Below are 14,332 nucleotides of genomic sequence, written 5' to 3'. Positions count from 1 at the left end.
AGCGTTGGGGAGAGTAGGGAAAACAATGAGGCGACCATACATTCACAGCACTTTAACTCAGCACTCTCCTACTTAAACACAGTGACGTCACATAGACCAGAGGACACCCAGTCTGTCACCCCACACTGGCCATAAACACCTATGACATGATTCAACAATGTAACTGTAACCCCTGAGACATGTTTAATTACTGCACATTGCTTATTTAAACATGCTGTATGGTTCCCTGAAAATGTCCAGCATACTGCAACAAAGCCATCTGGTTTCTCTCTGCGCTCTTTAAATATACACACGGTCCTTCTTCCTCCACTAGACCTTTGTACGGAGTCCTGTCAGTCAGTGAGGCTTCACAACCTTGTACTTGACATGTTCCAAAGCATTTTACATGACTCCGTCAGCATCTCTGTGTGGTCTGGTAAAATAAAACATCTCAAATTGTTAAAGGACTTAAGCGCAGATAGAGGGAACCAACCCGGTAGACCTTTTATATTTGACAGCTGACAACTCACATGGTTACGATGCATTAAAATAAGCACGGTAACCAGGGTGACTGTGCTTTTAACCACATACTGTACTAACAAACTCCCCCTTCTGGCTCTACAGTTCCAAGTTTGTCATGTCCTCAGCAACACCCCGTGGCCCTGGCAGGTGGTAGTGTTGTGGGCTGATAAAGTACGGCCTCCTGCTCCCAGAGTCCACCACAAAGCCGACAACACACAGCACTGTGATAACGACTGTCACACACACTAGCAACTGAACCCGCTCACCCCAACAGGAGATAGTTTGTATCTCTAGTCAACCTTAGTCTTTTCTAATGGAGTCCATTCTTGAGATTGTAAAAATCCATTCCTTCATAGATCTAAGGCAAAAATATGACAGTTTGTAAAATGTTCTGCTCTTCATAGAGTTGTGGTATCAAGTTAGATTTTTAAAACATTTAATCAAGAAACAAGTCAAGAGCCTTTTTAAATACAAATTCTTTATTTTTCCAATATTTTTTTGGTTCAGCTTCTTTGAAATGACATTTTGCTGAAACAGTCTACAGAGTGTCTGATCCTAGCCAGCAGCAGTGAAACTGGGGCTACAAAAGAGCATCTAGCATTGTGCATACAGGCAAATCCATTGTTTGAGGGAACATGGAAAATACAAATATGGCCATCATCAAATGAATAAGAAATTGTGGATCTGCACATACACTTTCCAAGTTGTAGGACTTCAGTGCAACAAGACCAAGTTACAAAAAGCTACAGAATTTCCTAGAAATACCTCAAAACATAAATATTGTAAATGTACTTGATAATGAAACACTTACAAATACTGTACATGTCCTTTCTGAGAGGTCAACATTTGACAATCCTAGATTAACAGTTCCACAAAATATGCAGGCACTGGTTACATCAGCTGCCTTACATAAAATACCAAATGCTCTTTGACCCCTCCTCCCACTTCCTGCATATGATTATCTACAACAATCAAGACAAAGTGAGTCAATAGACTACAAGTGTCTGGTATAAATATGAAGAGTCAGGCCATGTGAAAACTACCCTGTGGCTCTGTGAGTGAAGGAAGGGGTTAAAGGAGGAGTGTTTGTAAAAACAGGAGTTTTATTAAGGCATCTTTCATAAAAAATAAAATGTAGTCCTGATGTCTAACAATTGATCGACTCAAATAAGGGGATCCCAGGATCTCTTCATTCTCCATTTAGTGATGACCTCTGAAAGGCACAGAGTCATGACCCCCATGGTGTTGGAGCAATAACACTGGGGGTATGAGAGGGCAGAATCCTCATCTGCTCTGGTGTGGATAGAAACAGTTGGCGTCATGCCTCCCACCTCTGTTCCAATTCCCAGTGTACCCAAGCAGCAGTGCCGTCGCCAACCCCATGCACTGGTAGAGGGGGGAGGGGGCAAATGTCCAAGTAAGCCCACCACCCCCCTCAGCGCTCTCCAAAACACAGGTATGTACCATGGACATTGAAGGTTTCCATTGATTGAAACAAAATAACAATTAATAATTTTACATTGATAAAGGATACTAGTATTAATACAATAAAGACTAATAATAAAAATGAAGTGTCTGTTTCTGGAAGCCCTCTGAAGCAACCATGCATTTTATCCTAGCCCCCACCCCCCCCCCCCCCAGACTCAGGGGAGGGCTCATTCTATATAGTGCAATAGTCCTGCTTTCTCCAGCCCTTCCCTGAAAGCCCTGGCAGGGGCAGCACAGGGTGACTCCCCAGGCAGCCTACAGGACTCCCTGCATCCTGCCTCTCCTCACTGCATGCGGTCTGGCTGAACATGCTGCTGGGGGTTGTACTGTAGGAAGGTGGAGGCTGGGCCTGCCCCTGTGGGGAGAGTCTGGTGAACAGAGGCAGGGGCCTGGGAGGGGGCGGCGGCAGGGCTGGGGGTGTAGCCATAGCCCAGGAACCCTGGGGAGGCAGCGTAGGGGTACTGCTCAAAGGCTGCCTGGGCGTACTGGGCATAGGCAGCACTGTAGTCCAGGTAGTGGGCGGAGGAGGACAACTGAGAGGGGAGAACCAGGCTGGGCTGGATGAAGGCTTGGGGATACACATACTGCTGGGCCAACCTGGAGAATAGACAACAGGACACTAGTTACACACTTGAATATACAATGAAGGACAGGAGCAAAGAAAGCTTAGGCCTGGATGCTGTCATTTACATTCTGCAGCAGGTCTTCAATACATTAGTTGTGCTGTATGTGCTGAGCCCAGTATATCCAGTGGTGGGGAAACTAACCAGATGCCACACCAACCACTAATGTGCAAAGAGAGTGAGGTAATGAGAAGAGATCAACATCCCTCGTCACTTAAAAAAAACCTACAAAACCTGTTAGGTAAGCCCCCTGAGAGAGAAAGGGTGTGGTAGTGGGGAGAAGAGAGCCAGCCGTTACTGGCAGGTTTTCAAGCCCAGACACCAGCTAGTGTTTTAACAGCTGCTGCTCTTCACTCACTGAGCACACTCCAACCAATGTCTGCGCACACGCGCACTTGCTCACAAAGGGGAAGTTTGATGGAGTTGTTGTTCCTGTTTTTGTGTGCAAGCTACATTGGGCATCAATGGGTGAAAGGTGGGGAGTACTTATCAAGGCAGTCTATTAGCCAGTTGGGTCTCATGTGCTCAAAGCTCTCCCTACCTGAATGATGATTAGTGCTCTGGAGTCTGAAGACCGCTCATTCTCCTCCAGTCTCAGTCTAGCAGCACATCATTCATGGGGAGACAGGCGGAGTTGGGGCGATATTTTTAACCAGGCCTCAAAGTGCCTCTAGGGTCTGTTCCTCTGGGGTTGCGCCCCCCCCCCCCCCCCCCCTTGATACTGCAGCTCAAGGGAAACAGAGGAACTCACTCACTGCAAAAGCACACAAGCCAAAAGCAGAGCTCAGAGAGTAAAAGGGGGAACGTTCTTCACACAGAGTGTCTGGTAGGAGACTGCAATACGGTCGGAGTGAAAGAAGGTCAAGACAAGATAGTACAGTCACAGCACACAATGCAACACTTCTCAGCTGAGTTTCAATAGACCAACGGCTTCCTTTCCTTGCCTCTTAACGTCATGGCCACTGGATGGGTTACCACCATGTTGTGTCCACCCGTGTCCTTTCAGGTCAGTGGTCATGAGAGAAGACGTGGGAAAGAAGCAATGGAAGACAGCCATCAAATCAAATACAGCAAAGGGGAAGCGTGCAGGAGTGACAAGACATACTCACAACATCCAATTGCACCCTGCCTTACACACTCACCCAGCCACACCCCGAAACCCTTCAGCCCCACACTGGAACTCTAAACAGCAACCAAAGTCACCACTGCAAACCATGCCATAATAGGGAATAGGCACTCTAATCAGCATAACCTTTTCATGTCATATCACACACATGGAAAAATAAAGCACTCCTCCATCACAACACACTGCACTCTCAAGCCATCGTTGGCACCTTAGAGGGGCGGGAACAGTCACAACTGCCTGCTACCATCCTCCTGGGAGCTTCCAAACAAGGCAGAACGAAGACTGTACCCCGGGTATCTTCACTCCCCCTCCGGCACACTGTTCAGCTGCGAGCACAGAGCAACCATGAGGGGGTTGGGGAGGATAGTGGAGGTTAACAACATGTATTCATTATTTGAATCCTCATTGATACTATTGGGATTGTTCCATCCTTCAGGGTGATGAGTGAAGCTAGTGGCTAAGCTTTTTTGCAACGTCTGGAGACATTATGCTGATATGATACAGAAGTCTAGACCCGTGTTGCCTGGGTTCACACACACACATAGCAAGTCTTTCTCTGTGTAGGTAGGAATTTAATAGTCAGGACAAGAGGTCTGCTGAGTGGTATAGACGAACAATAATCCACACAAAAATAAAAAACATGAACGCTATAGACAGAGGGAGCAGAGCATGCTGATAGACACTGTTCTCCCCTCTAACGGTACTGAACGGTCAGCTACTCACAAAGAACCATTCAGACACCCACACAGACAGGCACAGACGGATGACTATACATGAAGCCTGTCGGGCATACGCACATTCACACAGAGATGAGCCTCTCCTGTAGCCACAGACCTCGAGCTCAGACCTCTGGTTAGATCAAGATGACCTTTCTGATGTACATTAGTAGGAAGTACAACAAAATAATGGTCAATGGTTCAATCATTTTGATAGAAAAGTGAAGAGAAATTACTCTACTGAGAGGACGAGACGTGAATGCAGAGAGAAACAGTGAGAGAAGAGGCAGAAAAGGAGAAGATGAAACCGGGACGCTGAGGAGCGCAGAGCTCTCTGGGCCATCTGACATCAAAAGGCCTGTGGGGGTCTGGAGGGATCTGAGGTCAGCTGGTTTTGTGACAGGGAGGTGGGGCTGGCAGGGCAAAGGGACTGCCGCACCAAGCAGATGGACTTCCTGACCAAGCCCTCAATTTTTTGTCATGGTGAAAAATCGAAGGGTTTCATCAATTCATGCTAAATGTAGTTAGCTAGGATAAATTCGTTACATTTTGGCTTTCATGGCAAATAAATCCACTGCCAATACGTAGTTCCTACCTACATGCTAGGGCTGACCCCATTTAGTCGACTGGTCGATTGTTTGGTCAATAGGTTGTCAGTTGATATTAAAACACATTTTTACGATCTTGTCTCGTCGCTGCAACTCCAACGGGCTCGGAAGAGGCGAAGGTAGAGTTCTCCAAAACACCCGCTCGCTTAATCCAGAATCACCAACGTGTCGGACGAAACGCAGCGCAACTGACGACCGAAATCAGCCTGCAGGCACACGGCCCGCCACAAGGAGTTGCTAGAGCGCAATGAGCCAAGTAAAGCCCCCTCGGCCAAACCCTCCACTAACCCGGATGACGCTGAGCCAACGGGACTCCCGGTCACAGCCGGTAATGACACAGCCTGGGATCAAACCCCAGGCTGTGGTGATGCTTCAACACTGTGCCTTAGACCACTGCGCCACTCGGGAGGCCCCTTTATAGCACGTCTTGATTGACGCCAGTCTCAGTGGACTAATCAATTGCGGAGACGGCACACCAGTAGCAAACTTACCGTTAATTCTAATAATTTCTCATCTACAATGTTTGTGTGGTTACAGTAATTTCTGTTAATGGATTCAATATACACTTAACAAAAATATAAAGTGTTGGTCCCATGTTTCATAAGCTGAAATAACACATTTTCCATATGCATAAAAAGCTTATTATTTCACTCAAATTAGTTTACATTAATGTTAGTGCGCATTTCTCCTTTTCCAAGATAATCTATCCACCCGACAGGTGTGACATATCAATTAGCTGATTAAACAGCATGATCATTACACATGTGCACCTTGTGCCGGGGAAAATAAAATGCCACTTCAAAATGTACATGAAAAAAAAAAGTTTATTTCATTCCATTTATGAGTTGTCAATCTATTCATTATGTTTTGTTTGGAATGCTCCTGTCAATGATGAGTAAGGACCTGCACCTGATTACGCATGGAAGTAGGCATAAACTACCTGGCCTGCGCGCAAATGTAGGCTTATATAATGTGCCCATTTGGGGATCTGATAGTATTTATGATCACTCACCACCACTAATGAGCTGTGGAGCTTCTCAAAGTAATGTTCTCCTCACAACAAACAGCAAGTCTGTTTTTACATCCATTAAGAATGACAATAGTTCAATGTAGCCCATTTGAAAAATCTTTCCAGCTCTCTCCCTTTTGATAACCACTCAGCGTGAAAGGGAAAACGTCATGCTCTGATCCGCTGGAAACATCATAAAATAGGTCTACCTGATTACTTCTTAACCCTTGCGCAAATAGCCTATAGCGGTGTCTGTCCAGAGATCACTTTCACAGGAAAGTGAGGGTTCAGAATGTTTTATACAATGCTACAAGTTTGTTAGATCAAGCTTTCTGCTAGACCAAGTTGATGCAACGTTTCAAGATCCTAGCCGACAGTCTGTGTAGCCAATGTGATTTATTTGTATCAAGATATTTTCGACCTGCAGGCTGCAATGTTTTTATTTGTTGGCTTTACGTAAAGCTATTTTTTTAAATTTACTTTTTTAGAGATTTGTATAACATACATTTAGATATCATTTTTATTAATCACACAATAGCGACTTAATTATAGAAGAAATTAAACTTTCACAAAAATGTGCATTTGAAAATCATAATTGGCATGCAGATCGGTAGAAATGTTAAGATAAATTGGCACTCCAAATGGAAAAAAAGGTTGCCAACCCCTAGTGTAGCCTATTACCAGCAACTTCGGGAGCGTAATGGCAGAATCTGCTAGGGCCAGCAGCAGCGGGAGAAGGTTGGGAACAGCTTTTTTCTTATAGTTAGGCCATCTTGATCCCTGGCTCCCTCAGTCATTTGTGTGTCGTAATTATTTAAAATCACATTATGCTTAACGCATCAGACAAGCTCAGTAACCTACATATACAGTAGTCAATTTTATTAAAAGACATAGGGTGTCTACATGGAAAAACTTCAACCAGTCGATTGGTCAAAAGAATTGACTACTCTTGGTCGACCAAGATAGTTACATTTTTTGGGGTCGGAGACAGCCCTCCTGCATGCAAACTTAAGGCTACATGCAAAAAAAGGTCCTGGCATCACAAATTCTGGCCTGGAAGTAGAACAAAATTATACAGAAAAGCGATCATAAATATTTCATGCAAAAAACAAAACAAAAAAACTTGTGGGGAACACCTGTAGGAGGTGTGGCGCCTGGTGAAAGTACATCATTAAGCACAATGCCTCTTCAGAGACAGAGATGTCGCAACCCCCCCAATTTATACCCGTTACCTAATCTTCCCCCCTTATTCTCACCCCCAGTCTCACAGGGGTGTCAATTTTCAGTGTCTCAGTCTAATCACCCTCCCGACACCCAGCAGAAAACAGTGTTAGGGCTTTGTCTTTCTCGTCTTGTTTCTTCTCCTTCTGGGAGGGGAGGACAAGACGGAAAAAAATACTATAGGGGAAAATGAAGGGGGAGTGGAAGAGGAGCACTATGCTACGGTCCAGTCTGGTCCACACACATGCTCAATCCCTCTCAACCATACCACTTCATAACATGCTGTTTAAGGGTCTGGTGCGGGAGACAGGCTGAAAGAACACTTGTGTGCGCTCCATCTTAGAGCAGCCTGTGTCTGTCACCGGCCCATAGAGAGATCTCCGAGCTCAACAGACAGGTGCCCCCTCTCCCTCTGGGGCTGCAGTCAGTCAAGGGGGATTAGGTAGTGTAAATAGCTCCAATAAGAGCCAACACCTGTCAGACACATGACCACAGAGCACGTTTCAGACCCTGGGGGGCTCCGCCCAGCCCGTTATGGACATAGGGGGATTCTAAGCACACAAAGTCCACTGACACGATCTTATAACATGTAAGGGCTTAGACCTCTGGCTTCAAAGCTAGGACATGAGGAGAGAGGGAGGGGGAGTGACACTGCAACAGCAGGGGGCGAGTGGTGTCAATCCCATGTCAGTGGCATGGCCATTAAATGCCCAGCGGAACACGTGTCCTGGACACCAGTCACTAACTGGCCTCCCTCCAGGCTGTTTCTACAACAGACAAACACACTGCCCTGGAGCCTTGCTCAGTGAGAGAGCCCACTCAACCAGATAGATACTGGAGGGTCTAAAAGAGGTCCCGTGTGGCTCAGTTGGTAGAGCATGGCGCTTGCAACGCCAGAGTTGTGGGTTCATTCCCCACGGGGGGGACCAGGATGAATATGTATGAACTTTCCAATTTGTAAGTCGCTCTGGATAAGAGCGTCTGCTAAATGACTTAAATGTAAATGTAAATGGATGAGCATCACATGTCCCATGGAATGTACCATGCTACGACCATTTGAAGACAAAAAAAAGTTAGCAATTGGCAAAAGTCTAAAGCTCACATACATTATGCACATATGGGTTTAATCTGTCCTAATGTGTCATTCATAAAATACTGTGGTATACTGCCCACTCCCACTCACTTACCCATACTGCCTCTGGATGAGCGCTGGGTGAATAGGTTGCACTCCGATGGATATACCTGGAAGACAGAGGAAACTTCCCTTCAGATACATTTACAGAAGAGGGCCAGAGAACAACGCAGAGAGGAGAGGCAGAGACAAATTCACTAAACTCTGGGGTAACTCAAGCAACCTACCAATAATAAACAAAACATGCAGAGAGGGCAAATTACATTGTGTTTTTGTTATACATGAACCCAGTCCCCTATTATACAAGAGTAAGAGTCAATCCAGATGCAAATAAAATGGTTTGTACTTTTCTGTATGATGTGAGATTTCTGAATTACCATTTACTAACACATATTTGTCTAAAAATTCCAATATGGTGTGTGTGTGTACGTGACAAGTGTAGTTGTGGTGTTGGTGCATCCGGCGGTTGTTCTCACCCCTGGTCGGCTCACCTATCTGCATATTGCGGGGCTTGGCACCAATGTAAGCCAGGTTCACATTGGACTTGCGCCCGTCGATGATGGGGTTGGGGTCTTTACAGGCCCTCTCTGCTGATCCCCGATCTGTCATCGTCACCTGACATGTAATCACACAGACAATATTAGCAATACTGAAAAGACACCAGTTCCCCATTTTAGCTGGTAATACAGTCAAAAGTAGAAATCTATTTATCGCCAATTATGGCAGCGAAGCTATGAAAAGGTCAGTCAAGGACAGGGCCACCCTGATCCACCAAGCAGAACTAAAAGAAACAACCCCTACTGGTCTGTCATCACAGAAATCCCCCTGTGGAAGCTCACTGTAAAAATTCCCCTTTCTGAACAGAAGAGGAAATTGTAAACAAAGCACAGTGATTACCAGTTAAACAACCCAGAAGACTTGATCAGCCACCCATCCACTTGTCAGCAGCACAGTCAAAGAAGTCAGCTGAAATATGTCTCAGTAATGATGAATAACAAGGGCTTATCCAATTAGGTAATAGAACATAAGGAGATTGGTTAGAATCCACCCCTCACTCTCCTTCCAAGGCATTAGACAGCATCACCTTCTGCCAATTCAAGATGTCTCAGATGATTACATATCTGAGGTGTAAATCTATTCTAGTCTGTTGAAGAAAACATACCTCTTTAGACTAGAGGTTGAGCCCACTCCATGACATGTGTTATGAACACACATGAGCAGCGAGGCTGTGTTGACACTGAAACTCGATTGAAGAGGGTCTACTAATCCACCGTTGGAGTGTGTTTAAAAGTACTCCTTACTCTGGAGACGTTTTTTCTCCTCCTGCTACTCAAGCAGTGAGCAACAGGATGATCAAGTTGGCGGTTACTGGGATAAAATCTGAGTGTTTTGCCCTCCGCTGCATGCAAGGTGGGGAACACCTATTTCCCAGCCTCGAGCACCCTCATATGCCCGAGCCAGTCAGACCTGAAACACCAGACACTTTCAGCAGCAGTAGCAGCCGTTAATGACAGAGCTCCACAATTTTTTGGTCACGACTGATGTGTAAACAAAGTGCCATTTTCTTAACAGTTATAAACTGGCTGAGGCATAAAGTTATCCATTCCATCTTTGGCCTATATTAATGCTGATGAATCTCTAAGTTTCTGGTAAATATTAGCATTTCTTCTGGCATTTATGTTCTGTGTAACCATGAGAAGGAAGTTGGGTTTCTTTTTGCCTGCCTCATACAGATTCTCTTTGTTAATGTTTCTGCTCACACTGGCTGATTACCAGAGGGTCATTAAGGAAACTAGCAGACAATCTGAATTTGGGCTGAATAGTGTCAATCTTAGGAGCTGAAGATTTGGTTTTATAAAAGGGTTAATAGAACCATCTATGGCAATCAAAAACCCACCTGTGGTGATTGGTAAAGCTGACACATGAGGGGGAAGTGCACATAACTTCCATCTCTGACAGCTGCTACTACATCAAGGAGGAGGAGTGTTGTAGTCCATCTTGGGAGAGAAAATAACTCCCACTTTCTAACTCATAACCGCAGTTATGATTCTATAAACACCACTTGTAAGGCCTGAGTGCTTCAGTTGTTAACAAATGGGAGGGTCTATGTCCACACTGCTCCAAAATCCCCATAAAGCAAGCAAGGACAGCAGTTCTCACTTCGGTGTGTGCCCTTGCAAAGCTCATAAACGATAAGAGCTAGGTCCTTCACAGGCCAGTGCTGAGAGGAAAGGCATGTGGTGTGCTCGTTTTAGGGGATAAGCAAGAGGGACATTAGATATATAATCTTCTTATCAATAAACTCATGTGATCTCTCATCCTGATTACAGCAAGGCAAAAAATGATACTCTGCATTTGCGCGTTTAAGCCGTACATTTGGGTAAGGATTTATTTTGACATGCGTTTGAATGACCACAATACACAAGAGATGCAACAGCATTGTATTCTGCTGGGGATATCCATTTGTACTTAAAGGCCCAGTGCAGTCAAACGTGATTTTTCTGTGTTTTGTATACATTTCCACACGGAGGTAGGAATAATAATGTGAAATTATGATGCCCTTTAGTGTAATGGCGAGGTGTAGCTTGGTGCAATGAGTTGAGCATTTAAAAAAAAAAAAATTGGCCTACGTTTAAATTGCGCCGCCATTTTCTGAAATTCTAAGTTTCAGTTTATGTGACAAAACAAGCAAGTATAGTGCAGAGAATCAATGCCGCAATTAAATAACTTAACCATAGACAAAAAATAGTGTATTTTCAGCAAGTGTTCAAAATGAGAATGAAAGATCTATAACTCACATTTCTATGTGAATTTGGTCAGGTCGCCCAAAAAGTTACATATTGCAGCTTTAAAAATGAGAAGTGGCAATGCTGACAGCATTCCCCAAACCAACCACTCCCCATTTAACTGCTCATACAGTAAATGTTCCAGAACATAAAAATGTACTGAAAGCAGCCCTGGTCAAGTTCGTTTTGCATGGCAGTGCCCCTGGTGGGCAGCGTTTGCCCATTATAGACTATTCCATTGGTCTTCAAGTGAACTCCAACAGCTAGTTCAATTTCCCCTCCACACAGACCACTCACAGGCAGTCCTAGCTAAATTATTGCTTGCGAAAATGCATATGCCAAGAAGAAAAAAGTATTTTTGACCATTTTATTTGAAAACAATCACCGTCAGGTCCTTAATCATTACCAAGAAATGATTTGATATTGAGATAAAAACTGTTGCATTGGGCCTTTATACAGGTACTTGGCGCAGCCTCATGTATTATTGTTTTCCTCTAGGCAAGTAGCCTAGACAGTTCCATGGAACAATAACTTGGTGGCGGAAGGAAACGTGGTGAGCATTTGCCCAATGACAACTACATAGGAAACAAATAGACCAACCATTACCATTTTATAGGCAACTCGATTTTACTGTGTTGCCGTAAAGACGCACGTGCTGCCACTGATCAAGCTGCAGGATAAATGCATAACCGACAAGTGTCAATGTTACTTACAAAGCCATATCCTCTGGATTTCCCCGTTTGTCTGTCCGTTATCACCACCGCCTCGTCGATGTCTCCGAAGGCCTCAAAATACTTTCTCAAGGAAGCATCGTTAGTGTGGTAGGGCAAACCGCCCACGAAAATTTTGGTAAAAGTAGTGTCTTTTTGAATTGCTGTAGAATGCATCACTTCCAGGCCTCCGTTCCCGAACTGATGCAAAAGCATTGACAAGCCGAGCCGGTAAGAGAGCTAGGCTAAAGACTAGTGAACAGTTAACTAAAGGTAGCCTAGTTGGTTAACCAACTATTGATATGTCCAGCATCAAAAGGCTATTAGCTGCTCGACTCGAGATGTTTTGAAATAGGGGTCTGTTCTCGCTTGCTTCTCAATTTTATGTTTTTTCTTCCTTGATTCAGACCTTGAACTTCTTGTTGCCAAGTTCACTGCGTTTCCGTATAGGCTACTGCTTGAAATAGTTTTTGCGCTTTCTAAATAGTACCTTCAGTTGCCTCTATATTGAAAGTGTTCCGGGAGAGTTTATATAGTCGCCGAACCTGATCACGCCCATTTTAGATGACTGGCCTATGGGCAATGATTCTGGATGACCATTTTTTTCTAACGCAGTAAAGCCCGCCCCCACGCGTTCTTCTTGCACCTGCTTTTGTCCTTTACTACACAAAGACAAGTAATAACTGTAGGTCTACAGCCCGCCTCACGCACATGTTACATTGTATCACTCTCGTAGTAATAGAGAAACAACTCTCTATCTCGTCTGTTGTACCTTAAAGATACATTTGTTGACTTAATTTTGCAATTTTCTATAACCATATGCTGCACATGTGATATGCCTAATGATTGTAATGGCTCAACAATAGTGTACCACAGTATGCGTCACAATACTGACACCTCCACTGTGACGCTATTTTGACTATGCCTGCTAAAACGCATTACACATGTGTCTTATAGTTCATCTTGTCATTCTTCTCACTGTCATAAATTCTAAATTGTCATTTCAGTTTTTAGACTTAGCCTACAAGGGGTTCTCAATATAAGTGGCACAAACACATGTGATTCCAATATACGAATTACATGGATTTCACCTTCAAGGTTAGTATATACCACAATAATGATAGCCTATAAGCCAAATTGTACACCTCAGTAGCAATGGGTTACAGACGGCCGTGTTTTCCGGTCAACCCATTCATATAACGAGGATGATACATAGCATTATAATAGTCCCGCCAAAGACGAGCGCCCTTTAGGTTATTATTAACAAGGTATTTTTGCCAGTGCCCATCATAAAACAAATGCTTGGCTCACATTGATTACAAGAGTGATAACAGCGTGCAAATACCGCATAACTCTGTTTACTTAAACATTGCCGTTATATGATTCAGAGGGAGTTCACAGACTCGTAAATGGTGTGTGTCTGTCAGACAAGATTGTAGGCTATAACGCCACGTTCAAAACAACTGGGTACTCGGAAATCTCCGACTTCAATGCGCACAAGACAATTGGGAACTCGACAACAAAAAAGAGCTCCGATTGGAAAAAATCGTTTAACGGTTATCCAACTAGGAATTCCAAGTCGGAAACTTGGGCATCTTTCTAGAGCTCTGACTTTCCGACCTGAAGATCACTGACATCATGATTTGACCTCATTTTTTCAGAGTTCCCAGTTGTCTTGAAAGCACCATATGCAAGTATATCATCCTGAGACTCAGCAATTCCTTTTTGTCCTCTAGTGGACATCAGTTCTTGGTCCGTATCTCTGAGGCCATACAAGCCACTGTATTAAGTCCTGTTGTCCCTTTTCAGAGGACATTCTGCAGGCTTTTCATTGATATCACGTGTAGGGGTGGGACCTTGACAACTGTATCTTCCTGGTTCATACTAAAATGTCTGTCATCAAAATTAGCACATTTGATGGACATTTTAAAAGTAGTGTCTGTAATTATTAATCATCATTTTTGTGAGTTCAAATGGTTCAAATGGTTTCTAGTAAGTGAATATCTCAGGAATAGTTAAGTGAGTTGTCAGGACTGTGTAATAATTTTCACATTAAATAAGAGCTAAATAAGAGCTTATCAAGAAATGTCCTCTGTAGTGGACACCGGATGCTGCAACTATTTTTTCACCTACTGTACCCATTAACTGTAATGTTAATTTTTCATATTTACTTCCTTTCATATGTATTTACCACTATGGCGGACCATTTTGCACTTACAATAAAAGATAAATAACAATGTTTTGTCTATTTTTTTCTTGGTAACCTTTCCCAACTCCCTAATTTTTTTTTTTTTTTAAATAATCCCCCCCAAACAATTATCAGGAGGATAGGGAGGGGAGTAGAGCTATCCCGTAAAAGAAAGGTTCTTGGGGTTAAGTTATTGCTCAAAAACAGTCAAGCCTTTCTTTTTG

The 14,332-nt window shown here is 43.8% G+C and overlaps 1 protein-coding gene across 2 annotated transcripts; it reads right to left on the bottom strand.

Annotated features, from left to right (window-relative positions):
* Nucleotides 1-960: 960 nt before the first annotated feature.
* On the bottom strand, nucleotides 961-12,475 carry LOC129815072 (RNA-binding protein 38-like). Of its 2 annotated transcripts, none has more exons than XM_055868408.1 (4): nucleotides 11,924-12,475; nucleotides 8,916-9,039; nucleotides 8,480-8,534; nucleotides 961-2,586 (listed from the first exon to the last, which is right to left on the bottom strand). In XM_055868408.1, exons 1-4 carry the CDS (start codon nucleotides 12,134-12,136, stop codon nucleotides 2,274-2,276), a joined length of 705 nt encoding a protein of 234 aa, XP_055724383.1. In that variant the 5' UTR covers nucleotides 12,137-12,475; the 3' UTR covers nucleotides 961-2,273. The 2 variants fall into 2 exon arrangements, with proteins under 2 accessions (XP_055724383.1, XP_055724382.1); XM_055868407.1 differs by having other exon boundaries at nucleotides 8,901-9,039; nucleotides 11,924-12,452.
* Nucleotides 12,476-14,332: the final 1,857 nt, after the last annotated feature.

Source organism: Salvelinus fontinalis, chromosome 18 (genome assembly GCF_029448725.1).
Source record: "Salvelinus fontinalis isolate EN_2023a chromosome 18, ASM2944872v1, whole genome shotgun sequence".
Classification (NCBI taxonomy): domain Eukaryota; kingdom Metazoa; phylum Chordata; class Actinopteri; order Salmoniformes; family Salmonidae; genus Salvelinus; species Salvelinus fontinalis.
The sequence above is the reverse complement of the archived record's forward strand: the minus strand, read 5'-3'. Positions and strand labels throughout refer to the sequence as shown.

What these genes read in the sequence shown, in the direction of transcription:
- LOC129815072 (XM_055868407.1), bottom strand. Translation starts at nt 12,136, where the DNA reads ATGCTTTTGCATCAGTTCGGGAACGGAGGCCTGGAAGTGATGCATTCT. An exon ending in GATAGGTGAGCCGACCAGGG is followed by an intron (nt 8,535 to 8,900) that starts GTGAGAACAACC and finishes TCTGTCTTCCAG; the next exon opens with GTATATCCATCGGAGTGCAA. An exon ending in CTCATCCAGAGGCAGTATGG is followed by an intron (nt 2,587 to 8,479) that starts GTAAGTGAGTGG and finishes TCTATTCTCCAG; the next exon opens with GTTGGCCCAGCAGTATGTGT.